Source organism: Tenrec ecaudatus, chromosome 18 (genome assembly GCF_050624435.1).
Source record: "Tenrec ecaudatus isolate mTenEca1 chromosome 18, mTenEca1.hap1, whole genome shotgun sequence".
NCBI lineage: Eukaryota > Metazoa > Chordata > Mammalia > Afrosoricida > Tenrecidae > Tenrec > Tenrec ecaudatus.
The window spans coordinates 47995054-48013155 of NC_134547.1; the positions used below are offsets into that span (position 1 = coordinate 47995054).

Consider the following 18102-nt stretch of genomic DNA (forward strand, 5'->3'; position numbering starts at 1 on the left):
AAACATTCCATGGCATTCCGAGCCGAGACCGTCAGATTCCTGGTATGTACAAACCTCTGCACCTCCCTGCGCCCTACTCCCTGGCTGCCCTTCCACCTGCGAACGTCGAGGGGGTGCGCCGCAGCCTGTGCCACTCCGGCCTGGTTAGACGTGCTTTCAGCTCTCGCACACTGCCAGCCTGGAGCCCTGACTGCTCCGTGTGTTTATTTTCTTAAGAGGATCCCTAGTGGAGTAGTGGATTATTTATAGGACTGCTAACCGCAGGGTCAGCAGTTTGAAACCACCAGACCCTCTGAGGGAGAAGGCTTTCTACTCCTGTGAAGAATTACAGTCTTGGAAGCTCACAGGGGCAGTTTTACTCTGTCCTATAAGGTCGCTATGTGTTAGATTCAAATAGATGGCAGTGAAATAAGAGGAAGAATCTTATTTTGGGGAGATCTTATTTTGTACTGCCATGTGGAATGTGCAAGGAGCCCTGGGGGTGCTGTCGGGTCAGGACTTGGCCTCTGACTGCAAGGCAGCTGGTTCAAACCCACCAGCCGCTCCTGAAGAGCTCTACAGAAGCTGCCTGCTCCCGTAAAGATTTACATCCTCGGAAACCCTATAGAGCAGCGGTTCTCAACCTTCCTAACCCGCCACCCTGTCATACAGCTTCTCATGTGGTGGTGACCCCAACCACAAAAGTACTTCCGTTGCTACTTCATCACTGTCATTTTGCTGGTTATAACCTGGGCAACCCTAGTGAAAGGGTCATTTGACCTCCAAAGGGGTTGCGACCCACAGGTTGAGAACCGCTGCTCTAGAGAGTCGCTATGAGTGGGAATCAACCCAGTGGCCATGCATTTGTGTGTGTGTGTGTGTGGTTCTTTTGGTTTGGTTTAATATGGTATGTGCTAAGCATCTTACGGATATAGAAGTTGAAAGCAGTCCTTTGCCCTTAAGAAATGCCCTAGTTAGTTGAGGGAACAAAACTACTCAGACAACAATTGCCTCCATGTTCTGACACTGTGTAAACCACGGCTTCCTTCCGTCTCAGCACTCCAGGAGGGTGTGGTGTGACAGTCAGGAGAGCCTTCTGATGAAGAGGGGACCTCAGCAGGGCCTGGCCATAAGGCTAGGATTTGACTCTACACAAGACTCGGGGCAGGAGAAAGATGAGGTTTTCTGTCCCCATAAAGATATGTAGACTTAAAGGGGCAGTTCTTTTCTGTCCTATAGAGCCCCTCTGAGTCAGAATTCCTGAGTGAGGCCAAGAGCACATCAGAGGCAGAAGCCCAAAGAGAAATGCCTGGCTTGGTATGACCATATTTCAAGAATGTTCTCCTCAGAAAAAAGTGTTTAGGGGTAGGAGGGCAGGTAAGAGGGAGTTCAGGGCCAGATGGGCCAGGCAGAGGGTGGAGAATGGTTGGGCCCAGAGAGAGGATGTTGAATAGACTTTGCAGCCAGGGAGCAGGGTGGCATGGGAGCTGTGCAGAAGAACTCCATTGGCCGCGGGGACATGAGTGGGGATCCCCCGGAGTCCCTGGAGCTCGGCTGTGGCCCGCCACATAGCTGCGGGAAAGGGGGCTTGTGGGAAGCAGGTGATGCTCAGTCCAGCAGCTAGACCTTTCTCTGAATGTGAGCCCATCGCACACGGACTGAACGGGCCCGTGTGCTCTCTCCCACCACCACCATCACCAGCACTTGCAGATAGAATGCCTCTCAGGGAACGGACGGAAACTCAGCCATCCTTGTTCACTGGGGTTTCCTTAGCATTCTGAATAAAAAGTTATTTTACCTTCTGACTTGCTTAAATGAATGTAGGAATCAATGTAGCAACATTGAATAAATAAATTTACTTTGTATGTTACTAAGTAAAAAACCATAGTGCACTTTAACAAAATTACTTTTAAAGGGAGAAGAATGTTCTCCTCAGAAACCTTGGGGGAAGAGAAACAGTGGTCAGTGTAAGATAAGAAATATTAATAATTTATCACTTATCAAGGGGTCATGGGGTGCAGGGAAAAAGAGGGGCTGGATACCAAGGGCTCAAATAGAAAGTAAATGTCTAGAAAAGAATGATGGCAACCTATGTACAGATGTGCTTGATACAATTGATATATGGACTGTTATAAGAGCTGTAAGAGGCCCCAATAAAATGATTTTTTTTAATCTTTTGAAATTTACATCTCTATAAACTAAACCAATGATTTCATTTAAAAAGTAATAATAAGATTGAGAGACAGCACCTTAGTTCTTTGTTACTAACAATACTAGCCAAATGGGTAAGCTGGGACTTAAAATGAGCAAAACTTTCCTGACTGCTCTGGAAAGAGTAAATCGGCCTCTCCTGGGCAAGGAGATGCGAGTGATGCCGTGCTGCTCTGCAGAGAAGTGACGTCCTTCCTGTGCTTGTTGTCTTCCAGAAGCTACAGTCGCACCCCACCGTCATGCTGTTTGCACTTATCGCACTGGAAAAGTTTGCACAGACAAGTAGGTATAATAGCTTCTTGCACTAATGAGCAACGCTGTGTTTCTCCGTTGCTGGGGGAGCCTCGGAGCCCCTCAGCTGTACATACATTCTGTTTTTGCCTGGGGAGCCACTTCCAGGCCAGTGAGATGGAACAGGAACAAGGGCCAACTGTTGACAACAATCAGACCGTGGTGACCCTGATTCCCATAGTGATGGGGTTGCCAGTTCGGGGAACACAGTCAAAGCTCTTTGGGGCTGTGCTAGTCCTAGACACGATACCCAGACCATTTTAGTCTCGAAGTGCATCCCCTCACTCCTCACCCATCACTAGTCAGCCAAATTCTCCCCCTCTTCTCTGGTTAATTCAAGGTGCACGTCTCTTCCCAACAGGTGAAAACAAATTGACCATTGCCAAATCCAGTATTAGTGACCGGCTTGTCACATTGGAGTCCTGGGCCGCTGATCCTGATTATCTGAAACGTCAAGTGGGTTTCTGTGCCCAGTGGAGCTTAGACAATCTCTGTAAGTGGGCGCGGCCCTTCCTTAAAATGACTGCTTCCATTTCCACACCCCTGGCTTTTATAGGACCGCTGGTCTTCTTTTGCCCTTCCTGGGAAAGCCCTCGACTAGGAAGCCTGTGTGTGTTGTAGTGAAAAGCATGCTTGGAACCCGTCAGACAGGAACTCGGTGTAGTGTGTTGATGACAGCACTCTCCTCTTCCAAAGCCTTTATTGGGGTCCTCGTTCCTGCTGCTTCCATCCCGCTCCTCACCCACTCTGCCAGTGCAGACTGCCTCCTCACGGTCCTACAGAGGGTCCCAGTCAGCCCACCCCAGGTCCGGGCCCCGATCCCGACTCTTCTCCCAGTCCTGACTTTGGTATTTACACATACCTGCCCATGTCTTACACATACCATGAAGGTCACTCCTGCCTTTTCTCCTCTTCTGACTTGTAATAGGCTTAGTCTAGAGCCTTTTGTCCCGAATCCTCTGCTAATTCCTTTGTCTCTAGGGCTCTAGAAATGCATCTAGGTGCTAAAGCACTGTGCAGGGGACATGTAAGGCCCTGCTCTTATCCCAGGTGGGAAGCAACTTCATCCACAGCCTGTGCAATGGCAGTTAAAGAATCATTTGGAAAGAGCCTGGTTCGGATTTTGTTTCATGCAAACCTGTAACCATTAGGACAAGGCACTCACAGTGGGCGTGCCTTTCCTGCCTGGTCTTCGCTCGGTCAGCTTTCACGTGGGTGTGGAGCAGCCGATCAAGGTTGTGCCACCCCACTATATCTGTCCTTTATGGCCACCCGACGCCTGGACTAGGAGGGCAGCTGGCAGTGACACCTGCCTTAGAAAACTGACTCCCTTTTCTCTGGCAGTTTTAAAAGACGGTAGGCAGCTGACCTATGAAAAGGTGGACTTGAGTAACGTCAGGGCGATGCTGAACAGCAACGATGTCAGCGAGTACCTGAAGATCTCGCCTCATGGCTTAGAGGTAAAGGTCGCCTGTGCGGTCCTCGCGGGAGCGGGAGCGGGAATCTTTTTCACTATGATTTTTATGCCCTGGCTCTGAACAAGGCAACTTGTTGCAGCTTAGGTGGAAGTTTTTCATACTGGGAAGGTAGTTAGGGATGGAAGTCGTGGGGGAGAGATGGAAGTTCAGGACAGTAACCTACTCTTTTCAGACCCCATGTGACACTGCATAAGCACCGTGCTATTCACAGACCGTGTGCTTTCTAATCTCTCTGTGCAGCTGCAGGTACACCAGTGTTTGGGTCATCCATCTTATTAACCAGCATAGCCACTTGAAGTTAATCTAGGGCTTCCCCTCTGCCCCGAAAGTTGAAGGCGAATAAGAGAGCTCTTCGTGCTCAGGAAGGTACTACTGGGCCCAGACATTGCAGGCTTCCAGTGCTGCTTGAGAAACCTATAGCTAAATCCCTTATATAGCCTTCTGCTATATATTAGACTGTATATAGGTACCTCGTCTTATATCCTTCAATAGCCTCCATCATACCAGGTGCAGGTTAAGGCCATGTTGAGGCATTTGTACAAGGCTGTGATATGACAGTAAGGGTGTAAAACTGAAGCTGGTCGTTTTTATTACATCCTCTACATCCATCTTATAAGAGACCTTGTAATCCTGGTACCAGTCTTGTTGGGACTCCCGAGAAATGACGCCAGAGGGTGATCATAGCATCTCATTCATTTCGTGTGGCATTCTTGATCACGGAAGGAGCGGGCAAAGGAGGGAGCGCTGGGCCTCTCGAAGGCTCCAACAGTGCGCTGCCCTGGTGCCTTCAGATGCTGATGCGGACTGTCACGCTCCTTGGTTTTCCAGGCTCGCTGTGATGCCTCCTCCTTTGAAAGTGTCCGTTGCACCTTCTGTGTGGACGCCGGCGTGTGGTACTACGAAGTCACAGTGATCACCTCTGGTGTCATGCAGATAGGCTGGGCCACCCGAGACAGCAAATTTCTCAATCATGTGAGTACACTGGGCCGGGGGGGGGGGGGGGTGGTGGGTTGTGGCTGGTCAAGCATGCTTATTTTTCAAATAGGTGTGTGCAGGAATCACTTCTTGGGCTGAGCTATATAACCTGTAAGTGGTTTCCTCAACTGATTCAGAATTAGGTTCCAAACCAAACCACTGTCTTAGAGTCAATCCCAAGTGACAGCAGCGCTGTCTAAGGTTTCCAAGATGGTGAATCTTTATGGGAGCAGGCAGCCTCCTCTTTCTCCCATGGAGCAGTTGGTGGATTTGAAGCAGCACCCAGGCAACTCCCATGTCATTAGTGCCTAGCCCACAGCACTCCCGGGTGTAATCACCGTTATTTTGCTCTGAGTCCTAAGACCCGGAGGTTGGATGAATGCGTCCTTTGTCTACGGCTCCAGTCTTTGGCTCTGTTCATAGTTTAAGGTAAGAACAGTGATGCTACCTTCAGGGTAAACTTAAAAGCTGTGTAGGAATTTTCTGCCACTCATAAAATACTAAGCATTAAATTCTCTTGCTTAATTTTTTTGGAACAATTTTTTAAGTTGTGAATTAGGTTGGGAGTTTACATTTCAGATCTTTAATTTTATATTCTACAGCTTACACTACAAATCATACCCTCTTTTTAGCTCACACCCTGCCCCCTTGATTTCCCTTCTCCCCAGTGTGTGTCATGTTCCATGTCACCTCAGGTATGATCTGTCAGTCCTCTAGCCTCTTGCTTTATCTTTTCTCCCCACCCCCTCTAGGCCAACTTAATTTTTATCCTGTAGTTAATGGGCACATTTGTTTTCCACATCTGGCATTTCTCTTTTGCTACGGAAAGCTGCTGCCAGCTGGGGTGGGAGGAGTTGGGGCTCCTCCTTTTCCCACAGGGTGTCATTTGTTGTCCTCCAAGTTATAAGCTCTTTGGAAGTAAATCCAGAATATTTTTTAGATATGTGTTGTTGGTTTTTTTTTTTTTTTGTACTCTTTGAGCTGGAAAAAAAGCCCCTTTGATTACCTTGTTAGTCTAAAATTAAATAGTCCCTCATCCCACATGTGAGTCCTGAGCAAAGGGGTTTCACAAGTACTCCAATAAAATCAGACTTGACTTGCCTGACCCACGCCCAGCTCTCAGCAGGACGCTTGGCAAGGCTGTACTGAGCCCAGGGATTGCTCATCTTTCTGAAGGGCCCGACTGGAGAGTCCGATTGGAGGAGGAGGGCCAGTGGAAAGGGCAAACAGGGCCCCAGTCACTGTTGCTTTTGTTGGGAACCTTGCCTGACTCAGAGCCTCTGGCCCCAGGGGGCCCTTTAATGAAAACTTGGGAGCCTGGGCCTTTGTTGTGAGAAGAAACTGGAGAGCATTCCAGTCAGACTCTTGCTCCCAGTATGAGCACTGATTTGAAACATTATCAGCTAGACTGACAGCCTCCCCCAAGTCATGTCCTAAAGACAGTGTTAAAGAACGTCTTTTAAAAAAAGAATCAATTTCCAGGGCATCGGTATTGACAGTCTCTCCGTCATCTGACTCCCACGGTAGTTCTCACTAGTCACTGTCGCTTCACTAGTGGGAGAGCCGACTGGGCGGAGGAAGTAAAGGAACAAGGACTAGAATTTTAGCCCCCTTCCTGTCCTATCACAGCAGTTTTCTCCTCGTTTGGGAGTGAAGAATTAGTCCCAAACCAGAAGTAGGAATTTCTCCAGGGAAGAAGTTATGACTTACAATGTCGTTCTCCGCCTGGCAGCACCATGTTACAGGTCTGGCTTGGGTGTATCTGAGACTTTAGCACTTTTTCTTCAGGGCCAATGATGTTGAATCGTGAGGCATCCATTATTTGGTAGCTGAACGTGTACTCTCGACCAGTTAGCCCTAGACCTTTGGCCCTTCATGTTATGAGGCTAATGCTTTCCTGCCATCCAAATGCTTGATCAATTATTGACTTCTTTCTATAGAAAGAAATCATTTGTCATAATCCAAGTACTAGTTGATTCCTAAATACTAGGGTTAAAGTAGTATTTTAATGATAGAACGTTTGCTGAATGTAGGCTCGGTTGATGTTGCCAGACTTGGCTTCAAACAGACATTGTTCTGGAACATTGAATTGTTCTGGCTGTGTAATTGGGGTGACGTCTTAAAGACCGGGTCATTCCAGGGATACACCCAGTTTCTGAAGATTGGAAGTCCCTCCATCATGCCTCTTGTTGTAGCTCCCACTGTGGAGGTTTCAGTTTTGAAGGGATGGCCCAGTGACAGGTAGTTAGAACGCACTCACCTACATGTTCTTTATATTGTTAGTCTGCTGTGTATTTCTATGGAGGTTGGTGGTAGCCGTTCCCATGGGTGCCTGTTGCCTTATCTAACTTTTCATGAGCATCTCTCACCTACATTGCCTCTAATCTATCTGAGGGTCTGGAAAGCTATTTTTTCTCCCACTTAGAGATGAAGAAACATTGATGTATGAATTGTTATAAGAGCTGTAAGAGCCCCCAATAAAATGATCTAATAAAATATAAATAAGTAAATACGAAGAAAATAAGATTCAGAGAAGCTAATTAAGAAACTTGCCCAAAGCCTTCGAGTTTCCACATACTGGAGCAGAATTCGAACCCTGAGCGGGAGAGCCCATGCTGTTAAAGCATTCCACCTTGGAGCAAAGCTGGCCACCAGAAGGAACTGCTTGGCAGTGCTGGGGCTCGAGAACCCCACGGGCTCCAAGGCAACCCCCAGGAGCCACGAGAGAGAGGAAGTACACCAGCCACTGTTTGGAGAGAATTGTCTGACCAGGGCAGCCACCACTGCCCCAATGAACCCAGCCTGACCATCCCTCCTGGTGGGGTCATTTGCACCACACTGAGGGTCTGACAGAGGGTCCAGTTGCCTGGATTGGGTCCGAGCTTATCACTCCCGATACAGAGTAGGAGGCGGCAGAACACAATGTCTCGTACTTTCCCAAAAACAAAAGGGTGGGGGGCGGGGTTTGGGATGCTGACGGGAAGAAAAGGGGATAATACGTAGCCTGCGGGAAAGGATTCAACGATTTCCTGAGTAATACAAGCTTTCTTTTGTTTCTTCTTAATGTTTTCATTACTAAAATATGCATGATTGGAAACAAGCAGTTAAAATGATCACCTCAAATAGCTAGCGAGCTAGGATGTTTTCTCATTTATCTGTCCCAGTCAGTGGAAGATAATCCCACTGGAAATGTGCTTAGGCGGGAAGAGGGACTAGCACATCCAGGTTGTTTTCTGAGAAATAAGCTCCAAGTGATTTTTAAAGTGCATCGTGCTTGATAGAAGAACCTATTTCATAAACCCATGGAAGCAAAATTATTACGTTCTCCTTTGTCCCACAAGGCTGCTCTGTTGTGGGATCCATCCAGGAAGAGAAGACATTGCATGGTTGAAGATTTTGTAATCTTCACCTCTTGTTGACTGGGAATCAAGCCTAAATGTTCATGGTTTTTAGGTTGTATACTTTTACGGACTTGTTAAGCTTTAGAAAGGAATCGCAAGGCATTCTCTCTAATAGGCTGGAGAGTTTCTTCTCTCTGTAAAGCCAGTTAGGTGCCAAGTGCACTGTACTCTTGAACAGTCTGACTGTGGTGCATGGCTACAGCTCATTCAGAAGCATCACTTTGAAGAACAGTCATCCAAATTCAGTGTGACGCAGTCCAAGTCGTTCTTTCTCCTGTCTTATCTCTTCCTGCGTTATCCTCAGAAGGAGCAGGCTGCCACCGAGACCCAACATCTGGATTTGACCCATCATTTCAATCCCTTTCTTCACCGAAACTTTTCACTCTTGACCCGAAAGACAGCCGCTGTCTGCTCTGCTTGTTGTTGTCAGGTGCCATCTAGTTGATTCTGACTCACAGTGGCCCCAAAACAAAACACAGCTCTGCCCAGTGCCACCCTCACAGTTGTTGTGATGCTGGAGCCCACTGTGCAGCCCTTGTGCCATTCTGACTCTTTGAGTCTTCCTCCCTTCTGTTGACCCGCTCTCCCTAGCCCTTCTTGACCGCATGTCAGAGTAGTTGAGACAGCATCTCACCATCCTCGCTTCTGATAAGCATGCTATTACTACTTCCTTTACAAATATCCAAGATTACTTCTGAAGAGGCCCTCTACCCTTATATTTTATAAACTTTATGGAATTATTGAGTACAATACATAGTAAAACAGACCTGCCAAGGGCCTGTATGATGGTCACATGGAGCTGATCTCAGACAACGATCTGGGTGTCTGTGCATTGATGGCATCTGGTATCGATAGTGATAGCAAATGTTCACTTTAGCCTCTCTCGTGGCTTCAGCTTCAAAACCTCCAGAGCAGCAGTTCTCAACCTGTGGGTCGTGACCCCTTTGGGGACTGAACGACCCTTTCACAGGGGTCGCTCGATTCACAACAGTAGCAAAATTACAGTAATGAAGTAGAAACGAAAGTAATTTCACGGTTGGCGGTCACCACAGCATGAGGAACTGTATGAAAGGGTCGCGGCATTAGGAAGGTTGAGAACCACTGCCCTGGAGCATGTTGATGTCTCAAAGACTAGTACACCCAAGAAGGTGCTCCCCGCAGCAGGGGAGTGGGAGGTGCACCAATCTTGAATTCAAATGGTATTAGATCCACACTTGAGCCTGGCTCTCTCAGAAATGTGCCCTCAAGCAGGCTAATTCACCGCTCGGGATTTTTATCTTCTTTTAAAATGGCGTGATGCTACCAGCCTGGTGCCACTAAGGAGAACTACATAATAAACGAGCATGTGCAGGGCACAGAAGAGACATTAATGTTTGTGCATGATGTCATTTTCTCGTCCTTGGAACCAGACCCCCAGGACATAAACTGGGTGTTTTCCATGAGCCACAAACCTTCCCTTCATCCAACAAGCTTGGACTCTCAGCTGCGGGTTTGTGGTTATAGGAAATGCACTCTCTTTTCCCAGATCAGAGCAGGCAGGCCTTGCTAACCTTCTGGGCCTGTCTCCCTCCAGGAAGGCTACGGCATTGGGGACGACGAGTACTCCTGTGCGTATGATGGCTGCCGGCAGCTGATTTGGTACAACGCCAGAAGTAAACCTCACCTGCATCCGTGCTGGAAAGAAGGTATCCCGCCCTCTCCAGCATGAACTCACTGCCTGAGTTAGGAGCCTGGGTTAGCATCAGGCATCGTGTTTTCTAAAAATGGGTGTCTGTTTGCCTACTTATTTTTAACTTTCTAGTGTGACTTAGGTGTGAGTTTATGCAGCAGATGATCATTTCTGCAGCCCTCTTCATGGCTTGTCTTATTCCTCTCCCCAACGGCCCTCCACCCTTTCCCCACCCCTTCCCAGTCTCCCTTCACCCAAGCTACCACCTAGCAACCCTCCAGTCCAGTGTTTCCCAAAGTGTACGACACTGCCCCCGGGGGAGTTCTGGAATGATCCAGGGGCCCTGCAAAAGCAGCTACCTGCACTTTACCCAGGCCATGGTGACAGAAAGGAGCCCTGGTGGCGCAGTGGTCTGATCCGCACGGTCAGCAGTTTAAAGCCACCACCAGCTCCTTGATAGACAGGCTGGGCTGTCTACTCCCATAAGCAGTTAGTCTCAGAAACCAGCACGGGGTCACGATGAGTCAGCTCTGACTCAGGTGCAGTGAGTTTAAGGGGCTACAAAAGTTTTTCATTGTCAGCTTCAGGGTGGAGTGTGCTAAGTAATTTTTCCTCTGGAATGGGAAGGGTAGGTCAAATAAGTTTGAGTCTGTTACTCTCCCTTCCCCTCCCACGCCTAGGACCCATCAAAGTCTATTTCTTACGATATGAAAACCTATCCTTAATTTTGTTTTCCATATCAGCAGTCTTACCGTATTTGTGATTGGCTAACTTCACTCAACATGCCTTCCAAGTCCATCCATGTCATGAGCTGTTTGAACTTCCTTATTATTCTGTAGCGATAGGTAGTATGCCTGTGTGTGTGTGTGTGCATGCACGCGCGTGTGTACACCCCCCCCCCCCAAAGTTTGCGGGCCTCTCTCCCACCAAAGGACATCCAGGTGGCTTCCACCTTCGGGGACTAGTGCTGTGGTCTAGGGGTTTCTATCCTTTGATTTTTCTGCCTGCTTTCGCTGAAGATGGGCTTCTTGTAAACACTGTATTGATGGGCCCTCTCTGCTCTTGACTGGTGCTTTAATTCATCTATATTTACTCTTGTTAGTTATAGCAGTTAGTTTATTGCTGGCACTTGTGTGCTGTCTGTGCTTGTTTCTCGTTGTTTCCTGTGCTGAGTTCGTTTTGTCTGTTGTTATTGTCTTTTTCACTTCTTCGATGCTGTTTTACTGTGATTTTCCTTTTTTACGTTGATAGGGTTTCTCCATTTTCTTTGAGGTTACCTTATCATTTACTAATTTCTTCCTAAACTTATCAGTCTGTTATCTCTTGAGATCTACTTAACTTGCTCTCCACTCGCATATTTTGCATCATTTCCTGTTTTCGGTCTTCCATTTTCTTCATTGCAGATTGGATACTTCGGTTCTTAGGTTTCCATCGTTTAAGTTTGCTTTACTTTGTTTACTCTGATTGGGTTGACTTAGCCTGTGTGTTGATCGCAGACTGGTGCCTGCTTCTCTCCAAAGAACTCCCCTTCATGCTTTTTGAAGGACAGTTTCGTTTTTACAAATTCCTTTAATTTTTCCCTATCTGCCAATGTCCTTACTTCTCTCTCATAGTTGATGGGTAATTTTGCTGGAAATAAGATTCTGGTTGGCATTTTTTTCTTTCAGAATTTTATCTATGCTGCCTCTGCCACTTCCCTCTCCACAGAGAACAGCATGGGTCTTAGCCCCTCCCCTTAGCACTACTCATGGGCCACACTCTCGCTGGAAGGGGGAGATTACGTGGCCCCATTCAGAAGAGAGGAAAAAAACCCAAAAAAACTGAGAACACACACCTTGTTTGGCTGATTGATGAATGAACCATGTGGAGACAAAACCCAAGCAAACTCCCTGCCATGGAATCAGTGCCGAATCATGGAGTGTGGAATGTGTATGACTCGCCCGGCCAACTCACTTTGCCATTCCCCAAACCAAACTTGCTGCTATCGAGTCAGTGCTGACCCTTAGTGACCCTACAAAACAGGGCAGAATTGCCCCAGTGGGCTTCCAAACTAACTCTCTGAGAGCCTCATCTTTCTCCAGTGGAGCAGCTGGTGGTTTCTAACTGCCTACCTTGCAGTTAGCAGCCCAACAAGTAGCCACTCTTCTACCATGCCATTGAATTTGTGTGTGTTGAAGTGGTAGGGGGAGGGTGGTGGTTTGCCCCACACTGACTCTTGACAGCCCCAGTCTGCTAATGAATCCAGGAGCCATGACCACCCCATGCACTTGGAGCCCCAGGGAACCAGGAAGGCTGATGGCCTCCGGCCACACTCACAGCCAGCAGTCTTCCAACTGCTGTCAGGTGCTTGTTCTCGTCTTCCTCTCCCTCCTCAGAGATTCAAGGCTCCACGTTTCGCTTCCATAGAGATTTTCTCCTGTCTTTGTTGCAGAAAGTTTCTGCATACATCTTTCTAGGCTGCCCTTTTTTTCAAACCAATTTTATGATTATATTTAAAAAAGGATATTTTCCCTTTTTTAATCACTTCCATGGATATGAATGGTACTTCTCTGATAATCTCAACTTCCTATAGCAAATACATTTCAGAACGTTCGTTTCTTCAATTAATGGGAAAATGGTCGTCTTCGGATCTATATGTGTTCCCATTTTCTCCCTGGGGGTTATGTTTTGAATCAAAGCAGCCATTTGAGAATGTCTGAAATGGCAGTGCTACTAAACAGAGATGGTTTCCAGAGCAGGAAGCTTGTGAAACAGGCGCTGTTTGATGACCACACAGCGGGGCAGCTTTTAAAGAAGACTTGAGAGCACATGTCTCCAGATAAACCGGTCTTTTTATCTTCCTCTGCCCTCCAGCCCCCAGACTCGGGGTGCTGCAGGGCACAGGCCACCAGGGCGCTTCTGTGTGGCACTAAGATTTTCAGCTAGAATACCAGGGCCTTTAAAATGGCCATGGGAAAGTGGGCTTGAAAGATCATAGAGTTTTCCATGAGCATTTAAGCCCCCTCATAGATCTTCTTAGCAACATGCCCTCTCCGCCCCATTCAGTTTGTGTTTCATCCTGTTTTCCCTATCCAAGGCCCTAAACCCACAAGAGAGCATCTCTAAATGGAAGAGTTAAGCCACATTGGTCACATAGTTGGTTTGCTAAACACCGAGACTAAAGAAAGTAAGGTGACTGAGTCATTTTCCTTCCAACTAAGAACCCTGTAAGCAGGGCTTTCCTGACAGGGCCCCCATCACTCAGGAGGGCAGTGGAGCCCCGCACACCGAGGAAGCAGGGAGAGGGGCAGTAGATAGAAGCTCCAGAGCGGCTCTGTTCCCAGCACTGGTGCTGGAGAAGGGAGCTTATGGACAGGAACTGAACTGGCAGGCACGCTAGGAGGCTCGGAGTGCTGGGACTTGACTACCGCCCCAAAGAGAGCCTCAATTCATAGGGTGGGAAAGAAACTACTTGAAAGCCACCAGGAGTCGCCCTCTACAGGGCCTCCAGGTTCCTGAAGGAGCGTAAACGTGCTCCACCGAACAGCACTTACGGAAGAGGCAATAAGCATTAGACTGCTGGAAGCCAAGTCAGCTGTTCAAATCCACCAGCCACTGCTCGGAAGAAGGACGAGGCTGTCTGCTCCTGCAAAGATTGACAGCCTCAGAAACCCAACACTGGGGCGCTGTGAGTCAGAATGGGCAAAAGCACAGGACCCGTGGTGAGGATGGCGCAGGACTGGGCAGTGTTTCTTTCTGTTCTGCCCGGGGTCTCTCTGTAGGTCAGACCCACCTTGATGGCAGCTAACATGACACGAGTCAGAACTGACTCAATGGCAATGTATTTGCTGAGGTTTTGGTTACAAGAGGCAAAGATCCCGTGTGGCCCACTATTTAAAGCACACGCCTACTAACCTCAAGGTCCATGGTTTGCAGTCGGCCTCCATAACAATGCTATAGCTTTGGGAAAACTGTGTGACAGTTCTGATCTGTCCTTTAGGGTCTCTGTGAGTGAGAATGGATGTCAACAGTAGGTTTGGGCTTGGATTAAGAGAGAGGTATTGTCTTTGAAATTATTTACCAGTTCGCTTTGTTGTTTTAATCAGAATTTTTAAAGCCATTACTGAAGCAGGAGTCCTGCTGGCATATAGTGGTTACTGTTGGGTGGCTAACCTCAAGGTTGGGAATTTGAAGCCCCGAACCAGCCTGTGGGAGACCAACAGGCCTTTCTACTCCTGTAAAGAGTTACCATCTCGGACACCAACAGGCGCAGTTCTGCTCTGTCCTATAGGGTCACTGCGAGTCAGAATCAACTTGATGGCAGTGAAGTTTTTGTTTTTCATACTGAAACTACTAATAAGGGTTTATTATGAAAATGGAGTAGAGAGCAAAATGGGTAAACTTAAAATAACCTATAATGTCTCCATTGAGAGATTTCCAAAAGCACTTAAAATTTGGTGTATATTTTTGTTATTATTTCATTGATATTACCATGGTCAGCTTTCTAGTTCAGTAAAGAAAGTTATTTTCAATGGCTCCCCACTATCCCAATCCCATGGCACATTTATCAGTGCCATTGACATGTTTGCCTTTATCTTAAGCCACTGGATTCTCTCAGGGTTTCCATCTCCTTTCTTCCTTTAAGTGTTATTGGCACGTAATCCACACATCACACAACTCAGCCATGCCACAATCAATTGCAGACACTTGCTTTTCTTTCCCCCGTGGTTTAAGTCACTTTCACGACGAGTTTTGCAATCGCCGTCAGTTCCCGTGCGCCCACGTGCTCAGGGTGGCCCTGACGAGTGAGACTGCTCCTCTCGGGTCACTATCCGAAAATCCTGATGTGCCATGTTCTTAATGCTGTGTGTGTGTGTGTGTGTGTGTGTGTGTGTGTGTGTGTTGGACAGTTGTCAACTTTTTTTATAGCCCCTGAGTCGATTTCAACTGAGCTTTATCAGAGGCCGAGAAACACATGATCTTAATCCTCCCCATATTTCATGGGACCCGCAATGCATGTTTCATCACCCCTTCCGCACCTTTTAGGATCTCTGATGTGGGTGTGTAGCGACTCAGCCCAGTGTAGTCGGCAGCCATGTTTCCTTAATGGCACCTTCAAATATTGGTGTGTTGGGTGGGTCAAGAAGCAGGGAAGATGCAGCAATTGTGTGCGGGGAGCGAAGGGGACCCAGGACAGTGACTTGAAGCACCTGAGCTCTCTGCAGTCAGTCCAGGGTGCCCTGTTCCCCTAACCGTGCTTCCTTCCGCCCCTAGGAGACACGGTAGGATTTCTATTAGACTTGAATGAAAAGCAGATGATCTTCCTTTTAAATGGCAACCAGCTGCCTCCTGAGAAACAGGTGTTTTCATCTACTGTGTAAGTAGCTCTTCCTGGTGAAAGATTTGGGTAGATGAATAGAATGCACTTCTTTCTTTTCAAGGAGGGGTGGGGGTCTTTATCTATGCAGCCAATTGTAATGGGCGGTGAGTTTATTTAAGGCGGGGGGGGGGGGGGGGATGGCGTCTCATTGGATCATAGTTTAAGCAGTCCCTAAGTCTGATACAGGATGCTAACAGCCAGGTCTTGCTGGTCCACAGGCCTGTCTGCTAACAGAATCTCTGTCACTTCTCCTTCCTGCTGGGACATCTTTGTGTGTAAACTTGCATCAAGTCTGTAAACTGTATCCTCATTTTCATTTGTAGATCTGGGTTTTTTGCTGCAGCGAGTTTTATGTCATATCAGCAATGTGAGTTCAATTTTGGAGCAAAACCATTCAAATACCCACCAGCTATGAAGTTCAGCACTTTTAATGACTACGCCTTCCTAACAGCTGAAGAAAAAATAATTTTGCCAAGGTAAGGTGTCTGTGAACACTCATGCAAGAGAAATCAAACTCAGAATTTCAAAAACCTGACAGAGATCAGAGCAAATTCTTATGATAAAATTATGATTCTTATGATAAAATTAATTGTCCTCGAAATAATCACTCCATGGGGAAGCTTGCTCCTTCATGCGAGCCAAGCGGGCTCACTCGTTAACAGAGCTGTGAGGAAGGGGCTTCCTAAGCCTAGGGCCACAGGTGTTATCAGTGAGTGTCTCGGCACTCGAGAGCCAGGCTCGGACCGTCAAAACTCAGTCTAACGGCAGCTGTTGGATAATGACGTGATTCTAGCTCCTTCCTGGCTCAAAAGCTCTAGAAGCAGCCACTCTGATCTGGCGTTCCCCTTGAATTTGAGGCTTGAGAGCAATTCAGTAGTTTCCAGATTGTACTAGAGCAAGCTGCAGCCTGCCTGGTGGGAGAACAAGACACTCACAGCCCACTGGCTAGTCTGACAGACTCCGCGGGAGTTGTCAGGCGCCCCCTGGTGCTCACCACCTGTTGACACCACCTCCCCTCCCCGACACACCCCAGCTGCTCTTTGTTACAACCTGAGGCATAAACTCTGAATTCCCGTCTGTGCCACTATTCTGTGCCACTATTTCTAGCACGTTCCAATAGCTCGTATCCCACCACCAGCTGCCGACAACGGCCACCACTCCTTGTGGCCATCCACCTGTGTCAAGGTAGAACTGGGCTCTGTGTGGTTTTCGATGTCTGGGGCTGTGGGAAGTAAATTACCAGGCCTCTCTTCCAAGACACATCTTACTGAGTAGATATCAAACAGCAAACTCCCTCCACTTGGTGAGCAGCGGGCATGTTCTGTTGACCCCGCCTAGGCTTCTGGCTCACAGTCAGGGAGACACTCGCAGGAGTGTGCCTTACTTTGTCCAAAACGCAGCAGCTTCTGGCTCCTGGGGAGCAGCTCTGGGCCCTGATGTGATCTGGGATTGTGTCTACACTGTCTGTCTCGAATGCTTCTCCTTTAGTCATTATGTTTGCTTTTCTTTTTATTTCCCCCCCCCCCCTTAACCTTTGATTGTTCATCAATCTAGTCGGCCTGCACCTTACCTGCTCATCTTTGTTTTAAAATCATCGTTGACCATTTGATCTCAAATAGGTGGTTTTCAAAGGAATACAACACTTTTGGATGAAAGTATTTTTGAGCAAATCTGTTATTTTGCCACAAGGTGACCTTGGGTTTACCTTGGAATTAAAAGGGAGTTTTTCAACAAATGTGTCCCCCTTGTCTGCCTGAGGTGTACAGGGTGGTGACAACATCTGTGTGCATCACTGCAAACCAGGTCACATGCTGCCTTTCCCACGCAGGCACAGGCGTCTGGCTCTGCTGAAGCAGGTCAGCATCCGGGAAAACTGCTGCTCCCTGTGCTGTGATGAGGTAGCGGACACACAGCTGAAGCCGTGTGGACACAGGTAAGGGAGCACTCTGACTGCCCGGCTTTGTGTATCAGGCAGCTGTTCGTCCTGTTCGCTCTTGATCAGGCTTCAGCACATTTAGAGTGGACTGAACCCAGCTGGGGTTGCTGGTGCAAACTGACTTTGGAAAGCACCGGAAACCCACGAAGCTGCTTGGTAGGGAGGCCTATGGCTTTGTGTTTTTAATGCAATTTCCACTTTATAAAATGTTAGGAGTTTAGTGCTATTAATGAGTCTCTTGGGCATTCTCTATGGGTCTTAGAGCCTCCTCTTTGACTTTGCTTGCTTTTGTAACCCGAAGAGGCCAGCAGCCTCTGCCCTGCCAAGTAACCAGATTCGAGTGGAGAGCTACTCCCAGAGTGACCTGGATCCCAGAGGGCCACACAGCCATCTCAGCATGAGCAGCGAGTGAGATGCCCTTGGCCAAGACCGCCAGTGAGGCCAGAAAAGGGATGAGCATGCAGGCAGTGGGGGACACGACACGCGTGCTGACTGTTCATTCAGTACCCTCTGCGCCCTGCCTCACTGTTTGTGACATTGCTATAGCTGTCAGGTGCCCCGGCCTGCAGCGATGGGCCCCAGCTTGTCTCCATTTCCCATCCATTGAGATGGGTGGTGACCTGATGGCTAGCTGGTAAGGGAAGTGTGAGCTGTGGGTCTCATTTCACCCTTAGCTGTACCAGGGTACCAGTATTCTGGAAGAAAGGCACAGTGGCTCCAGCTGTCCCCTCTGTGAGCCTTCCCGGACATCAACCTGACAGCCCAGAATTGCTCAGTTGGGGCACCTTTGGGGCACAGGCAGA

General features: G+C 48.0%; 1 protein-coding gene across 3 annotated transcripts in view; it reads left to right on the plus strand.

Moving 5' to 3' along the window:
* The window catches only part of RSPRY1 (ring finger and SPRY domain containing 1), a 47024-nt gene that overhangs the window by 26723 nt on the left and 2199 nt on the right, over window positions 1-18102 (plus strand). For all 3 annotated transcript variants that reach the window (XM_075536389.1, XM_075536388.1, XM_075536390.1), the window contains exons 7-14: window positions 2406-2472; window positions 2843-2974; window positions 3826-3941; window positions 4788-4931; window positions 9909-10020; window positions 15258-15360; window positions 15687-15839; window positions 17192-17296. In XM_075536389.1, the coding sequence (XP_075392504.1) occupies window positions 2406-2472; window positions 2843-2974; window positions 3826-3941; window positions 4788-4931; window positions 9909-10020; window positions 15258-15360; window positions 15687-15839; window positions 17192-17296 (932 nt within the window). The remainder of the gene's footprint in view (window positions 1-2405; window positions 2473-2842; window positions 2975-3825; window positions 3942-4787; window positions 4932-9908; window positions 10021-15257; window positions 15361-15686; window positions 15840-17191; window positions 17297-18102) is intronic.